The sequence below is a fragment of the Sorghum bicolor genome, chromosome 10, assembly GCF_000003195.3.
Source record: "Sorghum bicolor cultivar BTx623 chromosome 10, Sorghum_bicolor_NCBIv3, whole genome shotgun sequence".
Lineage (NCBI taxonomy): Eukaryota > Viridiplantae > Streptophyta > Magnoliopsida > Poales > Poaceae > Sorghum > Sorghum bicolor.
Window position 1 is genome coordinate 55,771,884 of NC_012879.2, and position 27,877 is coordinate 55,799,760.

Here is a 27,877-nt window from a genome sequence, read left to right on the forward strand (position 1 = left end):
TCCGAGAATGAATGAAATGTCCCTGTGCCAATGGCAAAGGCAAACGCAGCACGCGACGACTTGCGTCTGCGTCTGGTCCGAAACAGTGCAGCAATACGTCGTGCTCCGGGCAGTTGCGCTAGCTGCTGCATGCACTGCGTTATGCTAGCTGATTCCGCTTCTTATATTAACACACGCTAGCTGCCTCCACCGTTGCAACTGTGTAATGACTATTGTCTATTGATGGTGATTCCATCCGTTCGTACGTTTGAAACAGACAGAGTTGGCATACGTTTCCCTAGTACTACGTACCTACACTGCACGTGAACTCTGCATTGGTACGTGTGGTCGGTTCCAGTGCCCCTCTCTAGCGCATGGCAACACGACACGGGCACACGGCCATCCCCTGCCGTACGTAAAAACCCTGTGAAATAAGCCCCGAGTACTACGGACATGGCACGCCTCATGAATTCCTACCGTGTCTTCCTGGGATCGCCCATATTCCCATCCACTGTGCGACGCCGTCCGTCTCCGTCCGGGCACCATGCACAGGTTTGTTCGGTAGCGTGGCGCGGTACACGAGACGTGTCGTGCAGCGATCCATGCCTGCCGTCGAGCACCCGTGACCCGAGACGGCCAGCCGTGCGCGCGCGGGCGCCCGCGCCTATAAGACCCGGCCGACCCGTGTGTCGCGTGGGGGAAAACGATCGAGGAGGCCGATCGAAACCACACCACTAGGCTCTCGCGCTCGCTCTCGCTCGGCACGTCCCCCGCGCGCGGCCACGCGACTTGTCCGAAGCGCCGGCGCTAGCGAGCGAGCGCTCGGTTGGCGCGCCTCGCGCCTGCCTGCATCCTAGTAGCAACAAAGCGATGGTGGCGGCGAGGGTGTCGGAGGTGAAGGCGGAGGGCGTGCTGCGGGGCGCGTGCGCGGCGCTGGCGGCGGCGGCCGCGCTGCTGGTGGGGCTCAGCACGCAGACGGAGACGGTGCTGCTCGTCAGGAAGAAGGCCACCGTCAAGGACGTCCAGGCCCTCTGGTAAGCACGCACCAGCTTTCCGAAGCTCCGTTCCGTGCCGCACGGGTCGTGCTGATGATGGCTGCCCTGACGCAGGGTGCTGGCGATGGCGGCGGCGGCGGCGGCGGGGTACCACCTGCTGCAGCTGCTCAAGTGCTTCTACCTCGGCCGGCGCGTCGGCGGCGGCGCCAGCCCCTGCCGCCGGAGCAGCAGGGCTCTGGCCTGGACATGCCTCCTGCTCGACAAGGTAACAAAGCTTCAACAACTCCCTCCGGCACGCCAGTCCGGCCTCCGTCCCTCGTAGGAAGGGTTGCATCCCGCCTTTTCTTGGAAGGATCTTCAAGCTTCCGAAGAGGGGAAATGTATTTTCGGTCACTATCTTATCTTACTACATAAACCAATCAAATGAAATCCTGGCAATCATAGTGAGAAAAGCACACACTGAGATTAGTGGAAATTCAAGGGCTAACTAACCTAGGGTTAGAAAATTAAACGGAAACAACAAACAAGTGCTACAGTGGAGTATCCAACCATGGGTATTCAACTATTCATTTGTATCCATGGCGGCTCTTGTTTAACAAAGTAGATGGAGACCTGAGTACTTGGAGTACTGTTCTGCTTTTACTTGAACATCGACCGTGTATATGCTCTGAAAGGAACATCACCATCGCTTAACTTTATTAGACGATTTTGACTGCTGATAGTACTGGTACTGAGCTCTCGGAGGATCCCATAGTTACTATACTGGTTCATTTTGGAATTAGTGATTAGCACCTTTCATTCGACAGCTGTGTTACCTACAGTACACGGCAGAATGCATGGCACTCTACTCTAGTACTCTACTCCAATCGTACACTTGGTGAGGCCCCATACACTGCATTGAAATCGTACATACCGGTACTGCGATACAAAACATCCAGAAAAGTGCTCATCAGCCCTTCTTTTACATACAATGTTTTTCTAAAAGAAAACTCAATAAATAAAGGTGCTCACCCCTACACAAGGGCAGGGCAAACATGATTGAGATTTGATTAAGATAGCGTTTGCTGCACCTCTCATCTGCATCACTGTGGGTCTCATTAAGCGCACCAAGATCGCCATCAATGGAGGAGGCGGCCGGTTCCAAGCGAAGGCTGAATGAGGCCGAAACACTTATATTTAGGTCAGTTTTAGTGGGAGTTTCATTTGAGTTTCATTCACATTAAATAGACTCCCACATGGACATTTTAGATAACATGACAGTGTATTTAAGAAGAGAGAGAAAAAATGATGAAACTCTCTTGACACGATTACCAACTCTCTATAAGTCTTGAAATTAAATGTCTATGAAACTATGGAATGAAACTCTCCATTGAGAGTGGGTGTTTCATCCAAGTTTCATTTCATTTCACATAACATGGCAACCTTGAAAACAACGCTATGAAACTCTCCACTGAGAGTGGCCTCCTTGTTTAGTTCCAAAAATTTTTGCAAAATCGACACTGTAGCACTTTCGTTTGTATTTGACAAAAATTATCCAATCATGGACTAACTAGGCTCAAAAGATTCGTCTCGTCAATTTCGACCAAACTGTGCAATTAGTTTTTATTTTCATCTATATTTAATACTCCATGCATGCGTTTAAAGATTCGATGTGACGGGAAATCTGAAAAATTTTGCAAAATTTTTTAGAAACTAAACAAGGCCAGGGCACTCACAATGCAAGACTCTATCACAGAGTCCAAGACAATTAATTACATACTATTCATGGTATTTTGTAGATGTGGCAGCATATTTATTGAAGAAAGAGGTAGAAAAAATAAGACTTCAAGTCTTATTTAGACTCTAAGTCCACATTATTCGAGGTAATAAATAACTTTAGACTTTACGATAGAGTCTGCATTGTGAGTGCCCTTAAAAATAGTGTAGAAAAGTTTCATCTCTACGAAACTACCTCTACTTTTATGAAACTCTCATCATCTCTCTTCGTTAAGTTAATGTCAAGCATATTTAATATATATAAAACTTCTATGAAACCTCCATTAACATTGGTTTCATGCAACCTCTTCACCATCCGTCCATTACTCCATCGTCCATTAATAAGAGCGGTTTTTGCGTGCTACTATGTGGTTGTCATTTGGATATGGTGGACTACGACATCGCCTTGGTGTGAGTGAATAGTGACAGCAGTTGGTTAGCCGTTTGAATAGAGTTTATTTCTTTGCAGCTACGATTTGGGGAAAAAAACAGAGGAAGAAATTATCTTAATTACTTAATAAATAAATAAATAAATAAATAAATAAATAAATAAATAAATAAATAAATAAAAACGCGAGGTCAATATCTGGTTCAGTGGCTCCGATGCTCCAGCTAATTTGTGCAATTTGGTTGAGGCCTTGTTTAGATGCGAAATCTTTTTGGATTTCGCTACTGTAGCACTTTCGTTTGTTTGTGGTAAATATTATCAAATCATAGACTAACTAGGGTCAAAAGATTCGTCTCACGATTTACAGACAAACTGTATAATTAGTTTTTGTTTTCGTCTATATTTAGTACTTCATGCATGTGTCGCAAGATTTGATGTGACGGAGAATCTTGAAAACTTTTTGGATTTCGGTGGTAACTAAGACCTTGTTTAGTTCTAAAATATTTTGCAAAATCGACACTGTAGCTTTTTCGTTTGTATTTGACAAATATTGTCCAATCATGGACTAACTAGCCTCAAAAGTTTCGTCTCGGCAATTTCGACCAAACTGTGCAATTAGTTTTTATTTTTGTCTATACTTAATACTTCATGTATGTGTCTAAAGATTCGATGTGACGAGGAATCTGAAAAATTTTGCAAAATTTTTTGGGAACTAAGGCCTTGTTTAGTTCTCAAAAAATTTTGCAAAAATTTTCAGATTTCCCGTCACATCGAATCTTTAGACGCATGCATGGAGTATTAAATATAGATGAAAATAAAAACTAATTGCACAGTTTGGTCGAAATTGACGAGACGAATCTTTTGAGCCTAGTTAGTCCATGATTGGACAATTTTTGTCAAATACAAACGAAAGTGCTACAGTGTCGATTTTGAAGAATTTTTCGGAACTAAACAAACAAGGCCTAAACAAGGCCTGAGCCCACACTCGTGAAGTCTGAAGTGTGGTTGTGAACCACTACTCCAGAAGGAGTGTAGGTAGGACACAGCACATTGATTGCTCGAGGCAATAGAAGCCATAGGAAGCACCTCGAGCTGCACACATCGCCGCCACGCCGGAGAAGGAAGCACGGACCCGCATGCACTGCCGCTCCGTTTTGCCAACAACCGCTGCTACAGCCACAAGGACACACAGCAAGTCATACTACTCGTCACCATTAATAGCGCCATACTCATATGTCTCCCTCCTGTTGCCACAGTAGCACTGCACGCCTTGTCTGTTTGCTCGTCATCTACCATCGTTCCGCTCACGGCGGGGGTCTCTCTCTCACACGCAAGCTAACGTGGCGCCGGCTCTTGTGTCTGTTGTGGCCGCAGGCGTGCGCGTACACGACGTTCGCGACGACGGTGGCGGCGGCGCAGGCGTGCGTGATCGCGCTGGACGGCGCGCACGCGCTGCAGTGGACCAAGCTCTGCAACATCTACACCCGCTTCTGCGAGCAGATCGCCGGAAGCCTCGTGCTCGGCATGCTCGCCGCCGTCGGAACCGCCGTCCTCTCCGCCGCCTCCGCGCGCAACGTCTTCCGCCACTACTCGCCGGGGACCTACGCGGCGCACTAGATCTGGGCCCAAAGGCGTCAGCTGGGCCGGCCGTGCTTCTCCGAAGAATCTAACACTGGGCCCTGACGAAGGTTCAGGCCCAGATGAAGGGTGACCTGAGCTATTAAGGTGGAGATAATAGAGTTCTACTACTACTCTAGAGTGTATGTACTCCTACAGTCCTACTCTCTCTCTCTCTCTCTCTCTCTCAGGTGTGTACTTCTATTTTCTTTTGTTTTTGTTGCATTTGATACACTAGTGGAGACATGAGTATGTACGTTCGTCAGTGTATTATATTGTTGTTGTATAATACACGCTAAGCGCTTATATTGTTGTTGTATGACTTTAGTATAAAAAAACAGCAATTACCTGTAGACTGAAGTGCAGCTAAAGAACTAAAAAAAAACAGCAAATACAGCTGAACTTCGACAAGTCCAATTCATCTCCCAATTTTGGAAGCCACGTTCCATTCAAAAATGGGATACTATTAGAATATTCCCGTACATTCTTCCTCCAAACTCCCCAACTTTTATCTTCCGATCACTCTGTCATTTCATTTCACGAGATTGATCGGTCTGAATTTGGATCCAACACGAATTTGGATCAGTCTGTCATTTTATTTCACCAAAGCGGTATGGCAGAGAGCAGACACAAATCAGGACTGAGGTTAACCCAAACTTGGTATACATTATAATCAGCATTTGTTGTCAAAACGATATCTATACATGATACAAATACATATGTCGGACAGAAACAAACAAAGTATACCTTACCCATCTAAAAGAATCAATATCGATCGCTTGGCCTTTTTATATATACCATTGCCATCTCATGAGTAGTAAATCATGATTTTTGACAAAGGTGTCGAAACTAGAAAAGAAAAGTAACAAAACATTAACTTTTGGACTGTGTGTTGTCACTGCTCGGAATGCCCGCAGCAAGCCGCGCTCTCAGGTCCTTCCTAAGAATCTTGCCGGAGGGATTCTTCGGAATGGAATCCGTGAAGAAAACTCTGTTGATCCTCTTGTAGAACACGACCTATTACATAGTAGAAACTGTAATAAGGTATGGACTCTTTGGAAAGTTTGATCATACTATTTTTCCTTTCTAGTATATAGGCACATGAACTGATGCAAAGCATGTATTATGTTTTTACATGATGCAACCTTAGTTTAGAATCCTTTCAACATCTACTGTTTGTAGACATGCACTGATATGTAACAACTGTGTTGATTATTGTATTCAGAAAGTCAAGATTTGGTATTACCTCCTTTGCAACAAACTGTTTGATCTCGTTCTCACTAATCTCAGAGCCTTCACTCCGTATAATGAATGCAACAGGGACTTCGCCAGCAAGTTCATCTTTCATTCTGCAATTGATCCAAAAGAATTATTTCCTTGACATCAAAGTTTTATGGAGTCATCGACCATGTGACCTAAAGTCATTTCAGGATTTAAGTGTGTGGGAACTTACGAGACAACTGCAGCATCCTTAATTTCAGGATGTGTAATGAGAAGGGCCTCAAGTTCCGCAGGAGGTACTTGGAAGCCCTTGTATTTGATTATCTCCTTGAGCCTGTCAACAATGAATATCTCATCGTCATCGTCCACATAACCAATGTCCCCAGTGTGCAGCCATCCATCCTTATCAATGGTGTTCTTTGTCGCTTCTGGATCATTCAGATAACCTGCACATCATAGGTTTCCATAATTTTCATGAAAACAGTAGCTTGCAAACATTTTGGTGTAATTTATAATTTAATCTGATAACTAGTAGCAGAAAATATGTTTAGTGCTGATCAAAAAAAAATGGTCTAAGCATACGATGATTCAAAAAGAATGTGATAGAACAGTTGCTACTTGCTAGAGAGAACTTCAGGTTTAAAGCCACAATAGTGATAACTTAGGTGGTGAAGTATTGCCATCAATTATGCTGGCTACCTAGAGTAAACCCATATACTGATACCACAATTTCTTCTCATTTACATACTAGAAAAATGGAGACAACAACAAAAAAGATATTTCTACAGAGTCTTAGTCCTTGAGGCTTGAGCTGGCAGGTGGCAATTACTGCCGAAAGCAACATATTGATCATATCCAAACTCACTTATATCTTCTATTGTGTGGATAAAAAATGGAAGGGCAGACCAATGCTTTTTGTTTATAGAAGGGACAATCATATCTAAATGCATAGAAAAATAAATAAATACACCAAAAATTCAATAAGGGCAGTGAAGGAGAACGAAAGAAAAAGACAGAAATTTTGGAATATCCCAATCAACATGCACATGGGTAACCACAGAGGCACAGACCAGCCTGTCGCTATCATGGATGCAACCTATGCACACTCTAAGGCGCACCAAAGGGATATTTCACCTTATTGCATGTACACCAGTTTGCAGAAGGCAAGAGAACCCTCAACAAATCGAGTCCAGAGTAATACACCTACACGACCCAGCTGTCTGGTCCTACGTAACATCTACTTCGATGATAAACAGAGATTACAGCAGAACTGGCTATTAGCTGCTAAACTCAATGATTGAACTTTTCATTTTAAAGATTTGTGATTTTAGAGCAATTATGATATTCTTCAGTTGTTTGAAGTCTGAGTAAACAAAGGTACTTGAGGAAATGCTTCACATGGCCAGCTTGCTCATAGGTAAAAGGTGTACCTTAGCATTGCCCCATCGCTAAACATAGGATATATTAATAAATGCCCTATCCAGAAGATGCCAGCCCTGAAGCTCTGTGACTTTAGTTGCACTTCAGGAGCTTATGTTGAATTGGATATTCTTACTACATAAGATCAGGTAAGGGAAACCTACAATGCTGAACGAATCTACATAATTTATGCCTATTTTCCATTCCTCCAGGTTACTTGGGATTCTTAACCAGTTTTAGATTGTGCTAGAGACCAAGCAGATCAGTGTCACTTCAGAAAGATAATGACTCGTGACCAAATCTTGGTTGTTCAGTAGGAAGATGGATCGCAAATCCTGTAGCGGTAGTCTCTCATAGGCCCGTTGATAGGTCAAGGACCAAGGCTGAAGGCTCATGGCGAAACTTTATTTTGTTAACTATCTGACAAAATGAATTCGGTCTGGTTCAAGTGGCTAGAAACAACCTGTGACCTGTGTTTAAACTTTCAAGGCTAGCACATCTGCACGTGCAGGTTTGGTAGCCGAGAGGATCCTGCCTGACCGACCCATCTCAACACGAGGCAGAGGCAGGAAGCACATGCTCAAGTCAGGAAATGCAGCCATTTTGACTATGACACGAACAGGTCCACACAGCTGCCTAAGAGTCATGGGTTTTCAGGTCTGGGCAGGTGAGAAACAAGCAAAAGGTGCCGGTTTGGTCTGAATTTTTTTCACTTCTGAAAGCTTTACTTTCGCTAGGTACATGCAAGCATATCCAATAATCCATACAGCATAACTAGCGCATGTCTTCATTTTCTCATTTGCTAGCATAACTTCATCTGAGGCCTAATAAGTAACCGATGCTGAGCTGCTCCCACTCCTACATGTACTCATAGTGATAGTGGCAATGGACAAGATGCGCTGCCAATAGGGAAAAATATGACTTCTAGCGCTACATCAACCATGTTGTCACGACGAACTGGCTGGCAATCTGTGGACGATTGGTTACCAATGTGCCTGCCTCTGTGGCAGTTGGATGCAACAACAGGTGGAGATGATTGGCAGAGTGATGATGAGGCGTGTGCTATAAGAAAATCATCAGTCTCTCTGGTGCTTAGGTTCGAACAACCGAACAAGCAGGCAACTACACCTATACTCGACGTGCACCGAACACGAACTTTTGGTGTGCCAAAGGAAGAAGCTTTAATTTGGTACAACAACTACACCTACTTAGACAAGTTAACTTTTCGGTAGATACCAAGCAGAAACAGTAGAATGCTGTTCCAGCATGATAGGAGCACATGCACACCCATGAGCCATGACACAGTTATGAGAAAGGGCCAATTGTTTTATTCCAGACAAAACAAAATTACTGAAATACCCATATGTACAGGGCCACAACCACAAACAGTGTTTTGATGCTAGGTACATGCCGTCAGCCCATCACTAGCCTGATGTCAAAGCAGAAGACAAATGAAGTTTACGTGCTAGTGGGCTCTACCTTAATCTCAGAAAAGCTTATCAAGTTGTCCACGCTAGTCATTACTCATTAGTGGTGACAGCTTTCATCCATCCCGTGAGTTGAGAGCAACGGCAATCGTTGGCAAGGGGATCACTGATTGGCCAACCAAACCCACACATGGCCTTGTTTAGTTCCCAAAAAATTTTGCAAAATTTTTCAGATTTCCCGTCATATCGAATCTTTAGACGCATGCATGGAGTATTAAATATAGACGAAAATAAAAACTAATTGCACAGTTTCATCGGAATTGACGAGACGAATCTTTTAAGCCTAGTTAGTCCATGATTGGACAATATTTATCAAATACAAACGAAAATGCTACAGTACCTATTTTGCAAAATTTTTTGCAACTAAACAAGGGATTTTATACTCGGCTAGTGATGGGCTGACGGCTGCACCAACGCACCCAGCGCTGTCACGTACTGCAGCTTAGGTTCTATTTGGTTGGGCCTCTTAAACTTTACGGGCTATCACATCTATACTATTTACAAAACTAAAAATACAGTTAGAGAATCATTTACGAGACGAATCTTTTAAGTCTGATTAGTCCATGATTAGACATTAATTATCAAATAAAATAAAAATGTTATAGTAGTTATTAAACTTTAACACCCCAAATCAAACATCTCCTTACTAGGGTAAGGGTATACAGTACACCCAACATGTTTAGATTGGAAATAAAAATTTTTTGGGTGTCACATCGAATGTGTCGGAAGGATGTCGGGAGAGGTTTTTAGAAACTAATAAAAAAACAAATTACATAGCTCGTCAAGACAAATCTATTAAGTATAATTAATCTATCATTAGCATATGTCGGTTACTGTAGCACTTAAGGCTAATCATGGACTAACTAGGTTTAACATATTCGTCTCGCGATTCTCAACCAAACTGTGTAATTAATTTATTTTTTTATTTACATTTAATGTTTCATGCATGCGTCTAAAGATTCGATGGTATGGATGAAAAAATTTTGCGCAGGGAACTAAACAGGGCCTAAACTTGGAGTACAGTATAGGTTGTCGTGTCAGGGAAGAGACAGGAGAGCAAAGGATTGGGCGGTACCTTTCATGATTTGTTCGCCGCGGATGCATATCTCGCCTGGCTGGTTTCGTCCCAGCGACTCGCTGGTGTCTGGGTCGACGATCTTGAGCTCCGCGTTCCTGACGACGGTGCCGCAGGAGCCGGACTTCACCTCGAACGGCTCCTTGGCGAAGGCCAGGCACATGGCCAGCACGGGCCCTGCCTCGGTCATCCCATACCCCTGGTGGAAACAAACAGAGATTTCTTTTCAATCCATCCAGCATCGCACTTCTCCACTTCCAAATCAGCTCATATCACATTTGCATTTCAACAAACAAAACCTATCGTTTTGTACAACCAAGTGTGACTCTGTTCATCTGTTGGTGCACCGCCATCCAGAGTTTGGGAGAGGAAAGACCGGAAGAGTAGTTGAACGAAATGCTTTTCTTAGCGAGACGGCAACCGAAATCATGGGGTTGGCGTGTGCCCCCGACCTTTCACCACACTAGGCCCCTGCAGGCAGGCACCCTGCGCGAACACAGCACAGGCGCCTGGACCGCTCGACGCAGTCGTTGGGCGTGGTTGAGATGTCGCCTTGGCATGAGGCACAAGCAAGCAAACCCGAGCGGTCCTGGTCCTGCCCTGCGTGCCTCTCGCGGTCCTCAGCCAAAAAAGACGGCAAAAGCTAGCGCGACGTACGCTAACGCTACCACCACCCACCAACTCTCCTACTGGCTACTACTAGTGTGATTGATCCCTTTCATCAGTGGCTTGCGCGCCCACAGTTTATACTCGTACTGCTGCTACCAATGTGGGCATGCATTCAATCACGAAAGCGGCCATATTCGTTCGGCATGTGATGAAGCGCGTGGTTACGATCGAACGAGGTGGCCGGGGGGTGCGAGATGATGTGGACGCGAACAGACCTGGCCGAGCACGGCGTTGGGGATCTTGGCCATGAACGCGTCCTGGAGGTCCTTCCCCATGGGCGCCGCGCCGGACATGACCATGCGGATGGAGGCGAGGTCGGCGGCGCCCACGCGGGGGCTCTTGGCGATCTCCACCACGATGGGCGGCACGAAGGGCGCCACGGTCACGCCGTGCGCGCGCACCAGCTCCACCAGCGCGCCGATCTCGAACTTGCGCATGATCACGATGGCGCACCCGGCGCGCAGCCCCGCCAGGAGCACCGAGTTGAGCGAGTAGATGTGGAACAGCGGCAGCACGCACAGCACCACGTCGTCGCTGCTGAAGTGCAGGTTCGGGTTCTCGCCGTCCACCTGGAAATAAGTGCACAGAGACAGAGCATCTCACGGTCAAAACGAGACTGTTAGGATTTGAACACTGATGAAAGCTGCCTGGCGGCTGGCGCCATTAAAATCCTACTCCTGTATAAATATCGGCACGGATCTCGCGCCGGATCGTGAGATTGTCAAACAGCTGGCTCTGGCAGTCTGGCCCCTGGCTGCGTAGAATTACTGCTGCTGACAGGTGGGACCCACGTGAGGTCAGTCCAGCCACGAGGCCGGCTGTCCCATTAACGGCTGATGACGCGGTGGTAAATGATCACACTCTTCTCTATTCGCGCCGACAAAAAAGCGCGTGAGATAAAAAAAAAATCCTCCCGAGCTGGAAAGCGTGGGCGCCATCACGGCACTTCCAATCGAAGAAGGCAAGAAACGCAGAAAGGGGAAATCCCCAAAAAATTCGACGCCCCAATAGAAAAACTTTTTCGTCGTGCTCCTAGAGCTAACGGGAATGGAAATGGAGCGGAGCAGGGCCAGTGGCGGCGGCAGGAGGAGGAGCTCTGCTCTCACGGTCTCACCTGCTGCGCGACGCTGGTGACGAGGCTGCGGTGCGTGAGCATGACGCCCTTGGGCATCCCGGTGGTGCCGGAGGAGTAAGGCAGCGCGACGACGTCGTCGGGGTCCACCTCCTCGTCGTCAGCCAGCGGCTCGGCGGCGTCCATCAGGGCCCCGAGCTCGAGGCACCCGTCGAAGGCGCCGCCGTCGACGGTGGCCACGGGCACGCCGCGCTCGGCGGCGAACCCGCGCACCTTCTCCACGGCGCAGGCCTCGGTGACGATCACCTTGGCCCCCGCCGCGGCCGCCTGGCGGTGGATCTCGTGCGGGGTGTAGAACGGGTTGGCCGTGGTGGTGGCGGCGCCCAGCCGCGCGGCGCCGAGGAAGACGAAGGCGAACTCGGGGCAGTTGCGGAGCAGGTTCATCACCACGTCGCCCTTCCCCACCCCGAGCCCGCGCAGCGCCGCCGCGGCGGTCCGCGAGAGGCGCTCCACGTCGGCGTAGGTGTGGACGGCGCCCGTCTGCCCGTCGATGAGGCACGGGCGGGAGGATACCTCCGGGAGACGCTCGAAGCAGTAGGCCTGCAGCGAGAGGTGGCGCGGGATCTCGATGTCCGGTAGCTTGGAGCGGAACACTACCGACGCTGCCGCGGGCGCGGCGGAGTCCTCCGCGACGGAACCCATCGGCCTCGCCGGAGGTGAAGCGATCGACTCCGCGTGGGGGTGGACGACGGAGGGCAAATGGTGGTCGGGATTTTGGTGAGGCTCGCTCTGCTCGGCTCCGCTGCTCGCCTGAGCTGAGGAGTGGCGGAATTTTGGGGGGAGGTCGGGTTATTATTATACCGCCGTGGCGAGGTGGTGGAAGGGTTGGTGGAGGATAGATCACAGAGGATGACTGGTGGGGTCGCAATCTCGGTGGGGAACGCGTCGTAACGAGTTCGAGGGGGGTGTGTGTGTCCACGGTAAGGCTGTCTCCAAGACATTTATTTGGGAAGCCAAATCCAAAATAGGTTTCCAACACAATACCTATAGCCTTCAACAGTACCCATACAGAAGACCCATTTTAGGTATTAGGAGAGGCATAACCCAAATTTGGGTATCTTCTCTCCTCGAGACCCATTTGCAGAGAGTGTTGTCTTTTAGGTCTTGTTGTTGGAGAAGACTAAAAATAAGTATATAACCTTTTACCTGTAGCGCTACCCAAAAGACAAATAGATCTTGTATTTTGGGTGACGATTGTTGGAGATAGTCTAATCCCGTCCACGACGGACTCCGGGTTGGTGACATGGCAAGAGGCAGTCGAGAGAGTTGACTGTACGTAGTAATCTGTAGCACGTCAGAGAAGGTCATTTGACTTTGTTTTCACTTTTCACCGAAACAGGGCCTCGTTAGTTCACCCAAAAACCAAAATCTTTTTAAGATTCTCCGTCACATCGAATCTTACGCCACATGTATGGAGTATTAAATATAGACGAAAATAAAAACTAATTACACAGTTTAACTGTAAATCACGAGATAAATCTTTTAAGCCTAGTTAATTTATGATTAAATAATGTTTGTCAAATAAAAACGAAAATGCTACAGTTCCGAAAACTGAAAAGTTTTCGGAACTAAACAAGGCCCAGATTGCCAGGGCCAGCTCGGTGCGGATGAGCTCGGTGCGTGCGCGTTTCCTCTTCCAGGTTGGTGTCAACCATCCTTTCGAACGTGATGTCGCCGGTTTTGTCAGCGTGCGCATCTGCGTCACAACTCACAAGGCTATACACCGCCGCCCGAACGACCCCGGAAACGTAAACGTACAATGACACATGTGTCGTGTACTTAGGAGGTATTTAGCTTCGTAACTTAGATCAAATAATATTAATATTTTTGTCTAACTAGCATAGAATAAAACTAGCATGTTACCAAGCTAAATACACCATTTCTTTATGAAAGATTAAAAATGATTAGTGAGGAGTGTTGGATTTTGAAAGGATATGGCGAGTATAACACAAGATTTCATCGTGTCAGTTAAAAATGATATAGAGGACATCTCAGATGATGATGTTCAAATAACCACGTCAAGGTATATTGGAATTTGACAAAACCAACTTTAAATTCTATATGCACAACCCCAAAATAGTACAAGTAATTGTCGCTCTCTCACAAACCTACATGACCCTCTCATTCTTTGCCCTATATAAGAATCTAGTGCAATAATATTGTCTAACTTGATGATCCTGTTAAGTGTTCCTAATTGTTCCTTATTGTATAAGTCTTGCATGAGACCCTTATACTGGTTTCAATAATACATATGACTTCTACCCCCTTGTTTATATAGTCTCATCTAAGTCCTAATAGGAGTCCTATTCTAGTAGAACTCTACAATTAAGTCATAATAGAATTAGAGGTTTTAATAGCACACATCTCTTGACTCTTGAGTCCTAGTGAAGTAGGATTTGAGTGCCATACAACAATCTCCACCTTGACTGTAATCCTTTCAAGTCATTGTATTCCTTACACGAATTCACTCCAATGGGCTCCCTTTTTTTACTTATACTCCCATCCTAGGAGTACACATAACCACAATGTGTGCTAATGTCCATGATGGAGTGCCTAGACTTCCACATGAGAGCTCCTTGTTGTGTAGTTTGGTTATTACCTACACCACCTTGACATATAGGCCCTCTTCACTACATGTTTGTACCGTCTCTGAACTTTGTATGCTCGCTAGTACACTGTGTGATCAATCCCAACATGTTTTACTTCTAGCAGCTTACATGTGAGCCTGTTCGCCTGTCTTATAAACCGTACTTTTTCTGTCAGTCAACAGTGTTTGCTCTCATAATAAATCAGCGAACATTATTTCAGCTATGACTTTTCAGACCAACACTCATTAGATTTTGCAACCATATTTGGAGTGTTGTATTTGACTTCAATTGAAATTTCCTTTCACTGATCAGGATTTTTATATACTAAACTTTCCATGGTTAGATCACCCTTAATATTTCCTATATCACTCGGCATCCTCAACTAATCGAGATACATTTCATAACTACTTCATTTGCAAGTAGCACGCATGATTCCACCTTCAATTGTTATCCTTTTTCCAATGGTTTATTCTTTTCATAATTTGCTAAAATTGTTATTCTTTTCCAATGGACTGATTTTTTTTTTCTATGATCCATGACATGGTAGATTGCTTCTTGTGTCCATTCTGCGCCCATCGAAAGCACAGTTTCTTGAAGAAATCTCTGAGGAATTAAATTGAAACTGATACACTATAATGTTTTAACTTTCCCTTTTACCAAAACTGGGTCACACATGATGAGTGCGAGGGTGGCAGAGAAGGTTAGCAGGGACCAAACCTTAGCAGTTTAATAATCATGGAACTGATTGAGATGCATTGTTGCGGGACATGTCATACCCGCGATTAGCTTAGCAAAGGATTCGACGTCAGAGAGCTTTCTTTCTCAACGAACGATCTGAACCGCGTCTTCTCCTTTCCTTTTTCGTTCCCGCTTCCTTTTCTTTTCCCAGCCAGCCATCCAACAACAAACGATAGAGCTTAACTCTCTCCCCTGCGTTGACATCATCGTTGATGTCATGTTGAAAAAAGCAAAACATTTATTTCAAAATGTTATAACTTCTGAATAGTGTATCTATTTTTATTTGCGTCTGCATCATTGTGTTGTATGCAACGAGACGAACAAAACTAGACCCCACTTACATATGTTTCGAAGAATTTTATTTTATTAGTAATTTATGTATATTATAGAATAACATATAATTTATATGCTATAACTTATAAGAATAACTTATAACTTATAACTTAGCATATTTTCTACTAATATGTTGTGATACTAATTTGTACATTTAAGTTTTGAATATAACTTATACACCTAACTTTACATCTAAGCCATTCGTCAAGTTATATAACTTATATATCTAACTTTATATAAGTTGTGTTTCATAATTTTTGTGTTTCTAGAATTTGGTTCATTCATGTGTCTGTTAATGACTTTTGTGTTTGCAGTTTTGGCACAAGTTAGTTAATTCGTTTCTTTGTGTTTAATGACTTTTTATACATAAATGGTGTTTTATAACTCTTAAGATTTTAAGTTTTTCGCATAAGTTATATTTATAACTTTCATGACATAAGTTATATGATGTAAGTTAATATACATAAATTAGTAATCTTCGAAACATGTGCAAGTGGGGTCTAGTTTTGTTCGTCTCGTCGTGCAGAACACATCAGTGCAGACGAAATTAAAAAAGGATACACCATTCAGAAGTTATAGTATTTTGAAATAAAAATTTCTCTTTTTCTATGACATCAGTCATCCTTAAAAAGCGCACATGAATGTGGAAGCGTGGAAGAAGTGCTACCCATGTGTGGCTGGTTGCCAAAAAGAGAAAGGGGTGAGATTTTTTTCCAAATAAGGTATGTCTGATATTGATCGTTTGATTTGATATGGGTGAACGTTCGTAATTTAGTGCATCTTCACAGGCTAGCGAAGCAGAGGAATTGACTCTGGTCCATGAAAAGTTGGCGGGTGCATCAGCCCAGCAGATCTACGGTCCAGAATGGATTGGGCCCAAGTACAACCTAAGCCCAAGCGCGTGAGCGTGAGGTTTGCGTGAGTTTGCTATTGTACAAGGAGTGTTCACGAAAACTGTAAACTCGGGGATGTTTGGAAGCCAGTAGAAACGGCACCAAACACTTCAGGGTCTTGTTTGGATGTTATCGGATTCATCTCAATCTATATGTATTGGAGTGAATTGGGATAAAATTTAGTTTAAGTTCCACTCCAACCTACCCTAACACATGTTGATTGATACATCCAAACAAGTGTGGAACGAATATGCCATAAAACGTATCAACTGGTTCTGTGGTTTTTGCCTGGGCGAGTGAAACGCCTAATGGATTATGTTTCTGGTTTCTCCCATAAGACGTAAGATGACGGCAGGTTTTTTCTAATTATCCTTTTTAGGTGTGAAAAATTAGAATATTTTGTATTTGAGATATTCTTCACTGACAAAAAAATCTAGATTTTTTAAAGCATAATTTTATTTATTTGATTTTTTACATTTATTTTTTGAATTAGAATCTAGCCTCGAACACACCATGGGTCATGTACTTGTGCGTCTCAGCTTGATGCTGCTGCTCACTCTCGTTGGTTTGTAACCGTACTCCTATGCCTCTTGCCCACGTGGACCATAGAAGCAGATAAGGGACGATAGTGAAGCTGTACGTATCCCGTGCAATCCAGCTTCGTGTGCAACCTATGCAACCACCAATTAATGTCGCAGGATTTGGATGCAACGTCTGAGGTTTTTTTCACTTAAACCCTCCCATCTGGATACACACGAGTTAGATTTAAACCCACAGGTGGAGGGGTTTAAGTGAAAAAAACCTCAGACGTCAGATCTAGATCCTGTGACCTTAATTGGTGGTTGAAAAGGTTGCACACGAAGCTGGGTTGCATGTGATACGTTGCCACATGTAAAAGAGGTACAAAGATAGATGAGGGAGAAAGACATTTATCTTTCTTTTTTTGCTGTCATTTTTACTACATCTAAAAAACATTTTACACCTGCTACAACTATTCAAGATTAAACTACATAATTTCTCTAAACATCAGGGCTACGTATCCAATCATAAACTAAGAATGAATAAAAATACATATCTTCATTGAGAAAGTGAGGACTCAGAAAAGGTAAATTAAAATAAAGAGATGGAACTTGATTGTACCACGAATACCATCACGGAGGCTGGGCGGTTACCACCACCAATACCACCCATCGGCTCGGTTGGTTGTCGGTGGGGGAGCCTCGACGTCATCTTCCACCTCCTAGTTCTCTTGTACCTGCTAGGGCGGGCGAGACGACTCGCGAGGCAATTGCCACCTCCCAGGATTTCTTGTACCTCACCTTATCAACTTCCTCTCTACAAGCGTCCTCCTGAGCCCTAACCAGCCAAGACGCGGCCAATACTCTGTTATAAGGGACGAATCCATAGGGGGGCTTGAGCTCTCATACGGATGCCGGACTTACGAGCCCCCATAGAAATTTTTTCCATGGATGCACCTTAAGGAGAGGCTAAAGTTGATTGAAGGTTAAAAAGGCCCCTCCCCCTCAAGCATCCAGGCACCAACTAGGCTCAAGTCGATTATGTTGGTCGTCATCTTGATGACATAATTGCCCATTGCGAGTACTCTCCTTGTGAGATGAGGGTTGGGTGAGGGGGAAAGCTCTTGCTCATGAGGCGCATGTTGATATCATCCTGTCAATGCTATTCCAAGGAAGAAGCTTTGGGTGGCGGCATTTTTTATTGTCCAACCCTGATCGGCATAAGGTCAAGTTTCATCGGAAAGAGATGAGGATGAGAGGGCGAAGAAGGTGATGCCTTGCGGGGAAATAGATGGGAGAGGAGGGGTGGTGCGGTGGGTGGTAGAAGATAAATACTACTCCCTTCGATCAAGATAAAATGAACCGAAGGGAGTATGAAGCAAAGTAATAAAGGGGTAAGGAGAAAGGATCTAGAGTAGTGGAGACAAGGGGTGGAGGAGGCAGCCAGTTGGCGATATGAGGGCCCACCTAAACCATCCATGATCACATCACATTTCACATCTGAGTAACTACTAGTGGCGAAGCTAGAGCAAGTTTGAGGTGGTGCACTTGTCTTATGGGTGCACAGACGTATCTCATAAGGGGTTGCATATATGGTGGAATTCGAACCAAACTCATTGTTTTTGCAAATTTAGAGGTGCATGTGCACCCCCTATATACAAGCAGCTTTACCTTGGGTAACAAGAATCTGATGGATCGAATCCAGAGTGGTGAAGAGCATGGGGGACAGAGTGGAGGACCTAGCCCCCGGGGACCATGTGGTCCCCAAGACAGTTTTGATACATCATGAACTATGAAAGCTAGCTTAGATTGCTACAAGGTGATTGTAAAAAGTTGAATTGGTAGGTTGTTTGGATCCATAGCTTGTAAAAGCTGAGATAGGCTGCTTTATAGAGCAAAATTACCATAATCCTTTGTCCTTGTTTTCTAACATGGTGGAGAGAGAAATAGTGAAGGGCAGAATTGTCTTTTGATGTCTTGAAGCTGAAAAGGTTTGATCAACTTCCTAGATTGTGGAATATAGGGTACTTTGGATTATAAAAGTTGGGCAAAAGCTATAGTTGTTTGAAACTCTTTGTAGATTCTAGAAGCTAGCTCCTACAATCCAATCGAATCCAAATAAGCCCTAACATGAAGAGCACTCGCCTCCGACGGCGGCATCAGGTTCTCCTGGGCAATGTAACCGATACCCATTACCGGTACCCGAATTAGAAGAACCCAAACTCGAAGTACCCGAACCTGAGGTACCAAATCCTTAATTCGTATAGCGATTTTGATTACCCGAAATTAGTTTGAGTAATTCGGGTAATATCCCTCGGTACCCAAACTACCCAAACATTTGTCTATGTCTTTGTATTTATCATGTCTTGTTAGTTAAACATTAGAACTTATCAATTTATTAGGATATAATTCTCTTTGTTTGAACAAGTGACTGTAATATATTATTCTCTACAAAATGCTTTTGAAATTCTATACAAATTGTTGCTGAAACTATATATAAATTGCTGTTAAATTTTTGTGCAGTTTGCTGTTTTCTAAAAATTCGGTTAAATTGGGAATATCCGAACCTGAACCCAAATTATCGGGTACCCAAAATTACGGGTTGTTTTTCGAGACTAATATTGGGTAGCAATTTTCATTATCTAATTACCCGATCCGAAAAAAATTGGATAACCCGAACGCCACTTAGGTGAATTGCAAAACATCTTCTATATACATCTAAAAAATATGGAGGCGAAACAGCCGACTCAATTACTCAAAAATAAGCTAGTTCCAAAAAATCGTTGATGCTGGCTTTGACTCAATTACACAAACGACCGACTGACGTGTGTCCGATAAAGACCCCAGTGTGTGACAAAGGCCCACCTTCAATTGAACGTAGTCAACTTGTTTTTTTTTCCACACTTTGTAATTCTACTCTCCAATTCCAAGAAACGTAACAACAATATAAGATAGATAGATAGATAGTTGACTTAAGAAAAGGGTGCGCAGAATGACCTATATATAGGATCTGATGCATGTGACGATTCCCTCCCGATCAGTTGCAAATGGGCAGTAATAATTAATCTACAAGTACCCGAGCATGCATGCCATTGCCATCCCCACGGCCGCACCAATCCACCAACTCATCATCACTCGCGCCACATGGCCACCCGACGGCGCCGGCGCTTCAGCAGTGTCGGGAGCCTCCGCGGTATCGCCCTCCGAGGTCGGATTCCTCGTCGGAGATAGCCGCGGCGAAGTTGACCTCGGCGCAGGCGCAGGGCTCGGCGCGACGGCCATCTGCCTCACCCTCGGCGTGGGCGGCGGCGGCGGCGGCCGCGACCGCGGCGGCAGCGGCAGCCGCGGCCTGGTGATGATGCCGGGCGGCACGACGAAGTTGCTGATCTGGAGCACAGATATGTTGTACGGCCTCGCGGTCACCGCCCTCTTGAACGTGGCGTTGATCAGCGACCCCGGCGCGGCCGAGACGAAGACGGCGCCGCCGCGGCCCGTGCCGGTGACGTTGAGGAACCCCGTGCGGTTGCGCGCGGTCCCCGTGGTCTGGAACAGCGTGGTGACCACGGTGGGCTGGCCGCCCCGGGGCAGCGCCGCCAGCTTGGCCGCGTCGATGTAGTCGAGCACGACGTGGACGGAGATGAGCTCCACCAGCGCGGCGCGCGGCAGCCTGGCGCTGCGGCGGAGGAGCCAGTCCACGGCGGAGTTGTCCGGGATGAGCACGGTGACGGAGTTCCGGCTGTTGACCTTGCGCGCGACGCCGGTGTTGGAGAGGAGGAAGCTGAAGAGCTCGAACTCCGGGTACCGGCTCAGGATCTCCGTGACGTTGAAGGCGGCGGTAGCCGGTGGGGCAGGGGCGGCGGCGACGACGGCGGCGGCGGGCAGGAGGAGGAAGAGGAGGAACACGAGCAAGGAGGAGGTGGTGCTAGGAGCCATGCGTGCGCCGATGGGTGCACGTACGTACGTACACGCTCGATCAAGCACTGATCAATACCGCATGGCGTGTGGCACGTAGAGTGATATATATAGAGAGAGGGATGCAATTGCATGGGAGGCAGGTCATGGGCGGGCTCCACAGCGCGAGAGAAATTAGAGGACAGGAGGGGTTTAAGGTCTGATGAGCAGTTGGAGTGCGTGGAAACTGATCGATCTCTCACTCTCACAGTCTGACCACTTCTTGAGGCGCAGGCATGGTGCATGTTCCCTGAAATAGTACAGGGGCAAGTTTGATCATGCTAATGGCCAGGAATAGCTGTCATGACCAGCACAGTTCAGTTCGAAGTCGATTCCCCTGTTTTGATTTTTAGCTTCATTCACTTCAGTAGAGTAAGAGAGCGGGTAGGGATTTATGTACTGTCATCAGTAGGCTTTTTTTTTTTTTTTTTGAGAAACAAATTGCCATCAGGAGTTAAGATGAAAATGGGCCTGACCAGGGCCGGTGCAGAATCTGGCCCACTGCTGGGTGGGCTCGTCTGAAGCTCGACTAAATCAGCCCAATATCACGAAGTAGTAGCAATATGCATGAGCCGTCTTATTTCCTTTTCCAGCTGACAGAGTGACAGACAAGGCAACAAGGTAGCTAGTCGAGTTCGAGTCCAGTGACATCAGAAACCAGACATCCGGGCATTCAGCTCACCTCAGAGGTCGCCCATTGTTTCGACGTATAGTAATCTATTCCCTAAAACGTCAGATCATCGTCGTATCGTACAGTATATAACACACCTCTCTCACTCCCTGGAATCCAGTGGATGGCACGCGTGCATGCATGGCCGTGAATTTGCATCCACATGTGCAGCGCGACGAAGCCTTGACCACACGATTTATAACTTTATCGAAGAGAAGAATCTTCCAATCAAATGAAATAATGTCACACACTACCACCACACAGTGCACCACACGTAGACGTAGGTCCAGAGTTCCGCTCTCTAATTCTTCCGCTCTACTTAATCCTCCGATGGAGTGATTTTATTGGATTTTTAAGGAGGGAGTAGAGTGAGAAGCTGATGAAAATTGATTCTATGCTGATCTCACTAGAATATAATAGAAAGTCGGATGAAGTAGTTGTTTTTTAGCTACCAGCTCCTAATGCAAATGGAGAAGTGATTCTCTTTTGATCCCTATATAAATCAGTTGTCATTTTAAGGGTTTTGCTGGTTAGGAGTGATTATCTTCGGAGAAGCGCGCTTAAGGCCTTGTTTAGTTCTCAAATTTTTTTTTGGATTGAGGTACTGTAGTATTTTGTTTTTATTTGGTAAATATTGTTCAATTATAGACTAATTAGACTCAAAAGATTCATCTCACGATTTATAGGTAAACTATGTAAATAGTTTTTGTTTTTATTTATATTTAATGCTCCATGTATATGTCGCAAGACTCGATGTGACGAGAAATCTTGAAAAGTTTTTACTTTTGGATGAACTAAAACAAGGCCTAAGCTGAACCTTTCCCGGCCAAACGCCCACTAACAGGGCACGCACCAAACCCAGCCAGCCAGCAGCTCTGAGCTCTGCGCAGTCTGCACCTCCATATATGTCCATGCATGTCCAAACCCAGCCAGCCGGCCGACACGCATGGATGGGTAGTACGTCGCGTCGGAGCCTCTGGACGACATGTCCTTAAAACCTCGCACGTGTCCCGCCTCTCGGTCGAAGGGGGACTGTACTGTAGCTTGCCACATGCTATCCGTTTTGTCCGTCGCCCGGCCGCCATCCATCCATTCATTCAGTCATGTCACGTTGCATGGAACATGCATGGATTCGTCTATAGCTAGCGAGAATAGGATGAACGTATCGATCTGCATGCGTTTTCTCATGATAGGAATTGAAGCTAGGTAGATAATGTAGTTTATTTGCGAGGCGAAGGAGAAGAAATTATGGTTAACCATCTGGCATTAGGCTTTGGGCAATGGTGGTTTTCTTAACTGAATCATTAGTGTAAATTAGTTTCTACTAGCGGTTCTTAATTAACTGTCAGTAGAGAGATTAATTATTTCCATTGATCTTTCCCACTGGCGGAACTATAAAACACCAATACAAATCTGTCTAAACCGTCTATATAGAGGTTCTATGTACTGGTGTAGGAAGCACAGGTCTGTAGGCGTGGCAGATTGTGCTCCACGGGTTACTTGTATATTCAACTCTCATCACCAGTGTAACGTAATAATTGGGAAAGGATCGATATGTACGACGCTGCTAGTGCTACGTGAATGGCGACACCAGCACCTATCGCTTAATTAGGCCTTGTTTACTTCCAAAAAAAAATTTATAAAATAGAAATAATAGCACTTTCGTTTGTACTTGACAAATATTGTCCAATTATAGATTAACTAGGCTCAAAAGATTCGTCTCGTCAATTCCGACTAAACTGTGCAATTATTTTTTATTTTTATCTATATTTAATACTTCATGCATACGTCTAAAGATTCGATATGACGGGAAATCTGAAAAATTTTGTAAAATTTTTGAGGAACTAAACAAGGCCTTAGTTGGTGTACGTCCTGCTACTGCTGAACGGACATGTATGCATGTGTCCCGGCCCAGCCAGGAGAGATCCTGGGGGTGTAGCTAGTGTGGCTAGCGCAATGCAAAGTCGTTTCGTTCTGACACGCGCACGCTAGCGTTGACGAAAATTGAGTGATTTGCTGTCCGCTACACGTCTGAGCTTACGTTGCGTATATATATGTTTACATGCGGATCAGTTTCTTGCATCACGCATATATTGATATATATTATTTCTTGTATAGATATATACACTCCATATGTATGAAAGATCGAGAAGATTATTGGTGTACCCTACAAATTGCCTTTTCTGACACTAAACGCAACAGCCATCTCGTCAGCTTCTTCTGATGAGCCATTATTTCGTTCATTCTTGCTTCTAGGGAAACACATGCATGTAGATGCAGTCTGCCGTCTGCGTCGCTGCATCCGTGGGCATGCATCGTATGCGCACGTCGCCATCACGTGAATATTCCTTTGTCGCGCGCGTGTGCATATATGTTGCATTGATAGTTTATATCCACGTACGTACGCAACCTGATGACTCTCTTAAGTTCTTCAAATCTATGCACCAGAATTTAGGATGTGTGTTGTGTGTCCATGGATCACGAAACATTTGATACATATATGTGTTCCCTGCTGCCCCGTCATGTTTCCCTTCACCGTCCCATTCTACTGACAGCAAGCAAAGGCCACTGCATGCCCAAAATGGCAATATCTTATTATTGTACAATTTTTCACATTGACATAATCTTCAAAACATAACTTTAACTAGTACATTCTGAAGCATAAGATTCATAAACATAGAGAATTCATATTTTTGAAGCTATATTTTGAGACAGATTTATTTGTAGCTTTTTTTTTTCAAATATCTAACTTACTCCAGATCATCAAATGTAACTAAAGTTGCAATGCTTAGCCCCAAAACACCACTTATAAGGGACTCTTTGGTGGAGCTTCGGGTGGCTCTGGCTCCCTCATCTCAAGTGCTAATGTGTATGCACTGTTTAGGCCAGTCTCAATGCATGTTTCATGAGAGTGTCATGCACATTAAATAGAGTGTCACATAAGCAAAATTGCTGACTTGGCAGGGTCATTAAATAGAGTGCCACATAAGCAAAACATGCATTGAGACTGGCCTTAGAGAAACTACTTTCCTCACTCGTAGAGCCACTGGGGCCATATATTTTAGCTGCACCAACTCCGGCTCTTCTGACACTCATAAAGCACCCCTAATTTGTGTTTTCCTAATACGTAAAGTGTATGCTAGGGGGAGGACCTACCTCATTTTTAAGCATCGAGACAAAAATGAAAGAAACACCACAAACCATTGGGGCAAAGACAGAAAAACTACAAAACTTTTAGAGTAACACACTAATCGTCCTTAAATTTGTCCCGTTGTGCCACATCTACCTAGCTCCATATCCTAAAGTGCACATCTAGATCCCTAAGTTTTATTTAGTGCAACATTTAAGGTTCAAATCACTAATCAAAATAAACTTGACTATGTCCCAAAACAAACACGACATGTGACATGCATTATACACTACAACATCAACAAACATAAACATTTAGTGCAGACTAGGGATCTCTTAGTCTCAATGCTCGAGTGTCACGTGTGTCAATACTTGTTAGTAGGGTGATTAATTTGGAGTAAATGTGACACACTTAAGAACAAAGCTAGTTTAGGGAGCTATATGTGTATTTTAATATTATAAGAATATAAATGACACCATGGGACAAGTCTAAAGGCAGCATGTGAATTTCATTAAAAAATTGAGTGTAATTTTATCTCCTATTAGTTGTGGGCTTGTGGCAAGCCCTAGCTACCCCAGTATTGTCTTACTAATGGTTTCTTGCAAGGAGCCAGGAGGCAGAGCCATTTTTTATATAGGACTATAGGAGCCAGAGTAAAAGAAAAGTAGCTTCTTCTGACTCCTCATAAACCTAATACAAAATCTTATAAAACTATCACTAGAGCATTTTGCTAGATGTTTTTAAGCTCCACCAGAGAAGCAGCTCCACATGAGGACATAGAGCCGAAGCACTGCCATATGGGACATTACACAGACCAAACCTAAGCACTCCTAGTGAGATAGTAGTACGACTTGCACATGAAAACAACTTTAATTTGGAAACCGCACACATGTTTTGGGCCTATACTACCATAGACATAATTTATACAACAATTAATTTAGTTGTTATTTCTAAAGAACCAATACCATACATTGTAAGCTTTGTATCATTATAGTATTTTGAGTAAGTTTTAGCCGCTGTTCTCAAACTTTTCCCAAGTTTTTATCTAGGTCCTAGTACTTTCAAATTGCATATTCATCTCTCTAAAAACTTGTCACGACTGTGGTGCACATTTAGCTATCTAAACTTGTCTCGAGTTCTCATCCGGCCTAGTCCTGACACTTTCAATATACACACTCAGCTCCCCAAACTTGTGTCATTGAACCATCCCCTTCCCCCACATTGTGTTGCATTTGCCCACCACACTCGTGTAGCCACATTCCCACTACACCATGAGCACACGAGGGGCAAGACGTGGGGTAGGAGCTCAGGTGGGATGTGCAGATTTAGCTTCCTAGGACCTACTACGCCGCTTGTCCTCCCTTGTCATGCTTGTCCTACTGTACATCCTAGTTGACTCCATTTCTCTACGTTTTCAATCCCCACCCCAGTCACATTCAACACCACCACCGCCACCACACTCCTTCCTCTCCCCATCGAGCAAGAACTCATGCTCATTTTCGCTATCTCCTCACACACAGTTCCCCTAATCTCCTAGCCTTCCTCACCTTCCTCGGCCATCGTATTGCTATTGTTGCATGGCGTCACAGAGAGCAACATTGCACCAGTGATGCAACATAGGTAGGCATGGGGTAGCAAAGCGAGCATGGTGTAGCGCCAAATGGCTACATGGGCAAGGCGAACATGTGCAATGTGCAGAAGTGAGGATGATTTTGCGGGTGTCGATGGTCCATAATGGTACCATAATAAAGTGTTAGAGACATGAGTGTGCAATATGCAAGTACCAGAACCGAGATGAGAACTCGGGACAAGTTTAGGGAGCTAAATCTGCAATTTGAAAGTACCATGACCTAAATGAGAACTTGGGACAAGTTTGAGGGCCACTAGTAAAATTTACTTTGGTATTTTTGTATAACATGGCATCCCTAAGAGCTAACATGAAACAATGGATTCGGAATAGCCCAACTGATTTTTGAAATGCTAGGCATCTGCCTATGTATTACATCGACTTTGCACTTCGGTGGAAATGAATTTGACAAAAGCCTGTGATGGACAATACTCAATGAAGAAAGAATTCTTCTTAAAAAAAACAAAGGAAGTAGAGACAACTAAAAAATCATCAAAAAAGTTGGAGCTCCAAGAGATTGCATAGAGAAGATCTCTCCAGGTAATAAAAGTTAATGATATGGTTTAGTAAATTGCTTGAAATCAAACAATATCCTTTATTTGTAGTTGTGATTCCTGCAGTTGTGTGACTGGAAGGTGGGCCTGATGATATATAACTGCAGAGGAACTGCTTCTGCTTGAAACATGTCGATATACTGTTTCACACGGTAGTTCGTTGTAACTTTCACAAGCAGGAAGTGGCTCCATATTTTGGGGAAAACTGCATTAATTTCCAACGGTTTATTTTCAAAAACCAACGTACATTAAACAGCACTATACTATAGCCACCACCACTATTCCCCTAGCTTCTCTATAGGCGGCTAAACCGTAGCGTCCACCTAATCAGCCTCACCCGTGTATGTCTAGCACTTTTTTAACACGCTAACTTGAATGGAAAATTCAAATACGGTAGTATACTAGAAATTGATCAAACGTACACCATTTGGTATTTTCACTGCATTCTAAAAACAAAGCTGCTAGCTAGGAGCAGAATTTAACCTTCTCATCAAGAGGTAGCATTTTTTTTTGCGAGACAAATGATTTTGAGAAATGATTTTGTAAGGTGGTGAATTTTGATTAACCGAGACGGTTGGGCTGGATAAACTCTGCAACTCCAAGTGAAAGCAATGCAGCTGTTGTTGTCTTGTTGAGCAGATCATCTCCCGATGGAATATAGTAGTCCTAGTCCTACTGCTGTACTGCACCACTCGAGAGGGTTTTGCGTAGAGGGCAAACAAAAAGGCAGCAGCTAGGGCTGCATGCGGGGGAACAGCGGCCTCCATTTCGGTCAAGGAGACCGCCCATACGGCCCCATGGAACACCTCCACGTTGTCGCCCATTACTACTCACACATCTCCTCGCCTTTGGATTCTCAAAACCAGGCTGCCCCTTAAACTATTCGCTCTTTGCTCTTATCCCTAAATCACTCGCTTTAATTACTCCAACTCTTCTTGGCTCTTGTGCTCTCTCTCTCTTTCTCTCTCCCTCCTCTCTCTCTCTCTCTCTCTCTCTCTCTCTCTCTCCTCTCGAATTTTTGGCCGTATTCCAACCTTCAGTCTCCGTTCTCAAATGCAGTGGCTAGCTGCATTTTAAACAGGACAGCTGGGGGCTGGGGCTACAGTGCAACACAACACATTCAACTTCTCTACACAAG

General features: G+C 44.8%; 3 protein-coding genes across 3 annotated transcripts; 1 reads left to right on the forward strand and 2 right to left on the reverse strand.

Moving 5' to 3' along the window:
- LOC8058451 (CASP-like protein 2C1) lies at positions 677 to 5,053 on the forward strand. The gene is made up of 3 exons (XM_002437348.2): positions 677 to 1,013; positions 1,089 to 1,239; positions 4,492 to 5,053. Exons 1-3 carry the CDS (start codon positions 850 to 852, stop codon positions 4,732 to 4,734), a joined length of 558 nt encoding a protein of 185 aa, XP_002437393.1. The 5' UTR covers positions 677 to 849; the 3' UTR covers positions 4,735 to 5,053.
- LOC8058452 (probable 4-coumarate--CoA ligase 4) lies at positions 5,372 to 12,513 on the reverse strand. Its single transcript, XM_002438738.2, has 6 exons — positions 11,720 to 12,513; positions 10,821 to 11,174; positions 9,937 to 10,135; positions 6,188 to 6,401; positions 5,981 to 6,083; positions 5,372 to 5,751 (listed from the first exon to the last, which is right to left on the reverse strand). The coding sequence occupies exons 1-6, from the start codon at positions 12,377 to 12,379 to the stop codon at positions 5,608 to 5,610; spliced, it is 1,674 nt and encodes a 557-aa protein (XP_002438783.1). The 5' UTR covers positions 12,380 to 12,513; the 3' UTR covers positions 5,372 to 5,607.
- Positions 19,674 to 20,793, reverse strand: LOC8069367 (fasciclin-like arabinogalactan protein 14). Its single transcript, XM_002438739.2, has one exon. It carries the CDS (start codon positions 20,738 to 20,740, stop codon positions 19,874 to 19,876), a length of 867 nt encoding a protein of 288 aa, XP_002438784.1. The 5' UTR covers positions 20,741 to 20,793; the 3' UTR covers positions 19,674 to 19,873.

Coding starts and splice junctions, on each gene's coding strand:
- LOC8058451 (XM_002437348.2), top strand. CDS start 850: ATGGTGGCGGCGAGGGTGTCGGAGGTGAAGGCGGAGGGCGTGCTGCGG. Junction 1,014..1,088: donor AAGGACGTCCAGGCCCTCTG/GTAAGCACGCAC, acceptor GCCCTGACGCAG/GGTGCTGGCGATGGCGGCGG. Junction 1,240..4,491: donor CATGCCTCCTGCTCGACAAG/GTAACAAAGCTT, acceptor TTGTGGCCGCAG/GCGTGCGCGTACACGACGTT.
- LOC8058452 (XM_002438738.2), bottom strand. CDS start 12,379: ATGGGTTCCGTCGCGGAGGACTCCGCCGCGCCCGCGGCAGCGTCGGTA. Junction 11,175..11,719: donor TCACCAGCGTCGCGCAGCAG/GTGAGACCGTGA, acceptor ACTTATTTCCAG/GTGGACGGCGAGAACCCGAA. Junction 5,752..5,980: donor AACAGTTTGTTGCAAAGGAG/GTAATACCAAAT, acceptor ACTATGTAATAG/GTCGTGTTCTACAAGAGGAT.
- LOC8069367 (XM_002438739.2), bottom strand. CDS start 20,740: ATGGCTCCTAGCACCACCTCCTCCTTGCTCGTGTTCCTCCTCTTCCTC.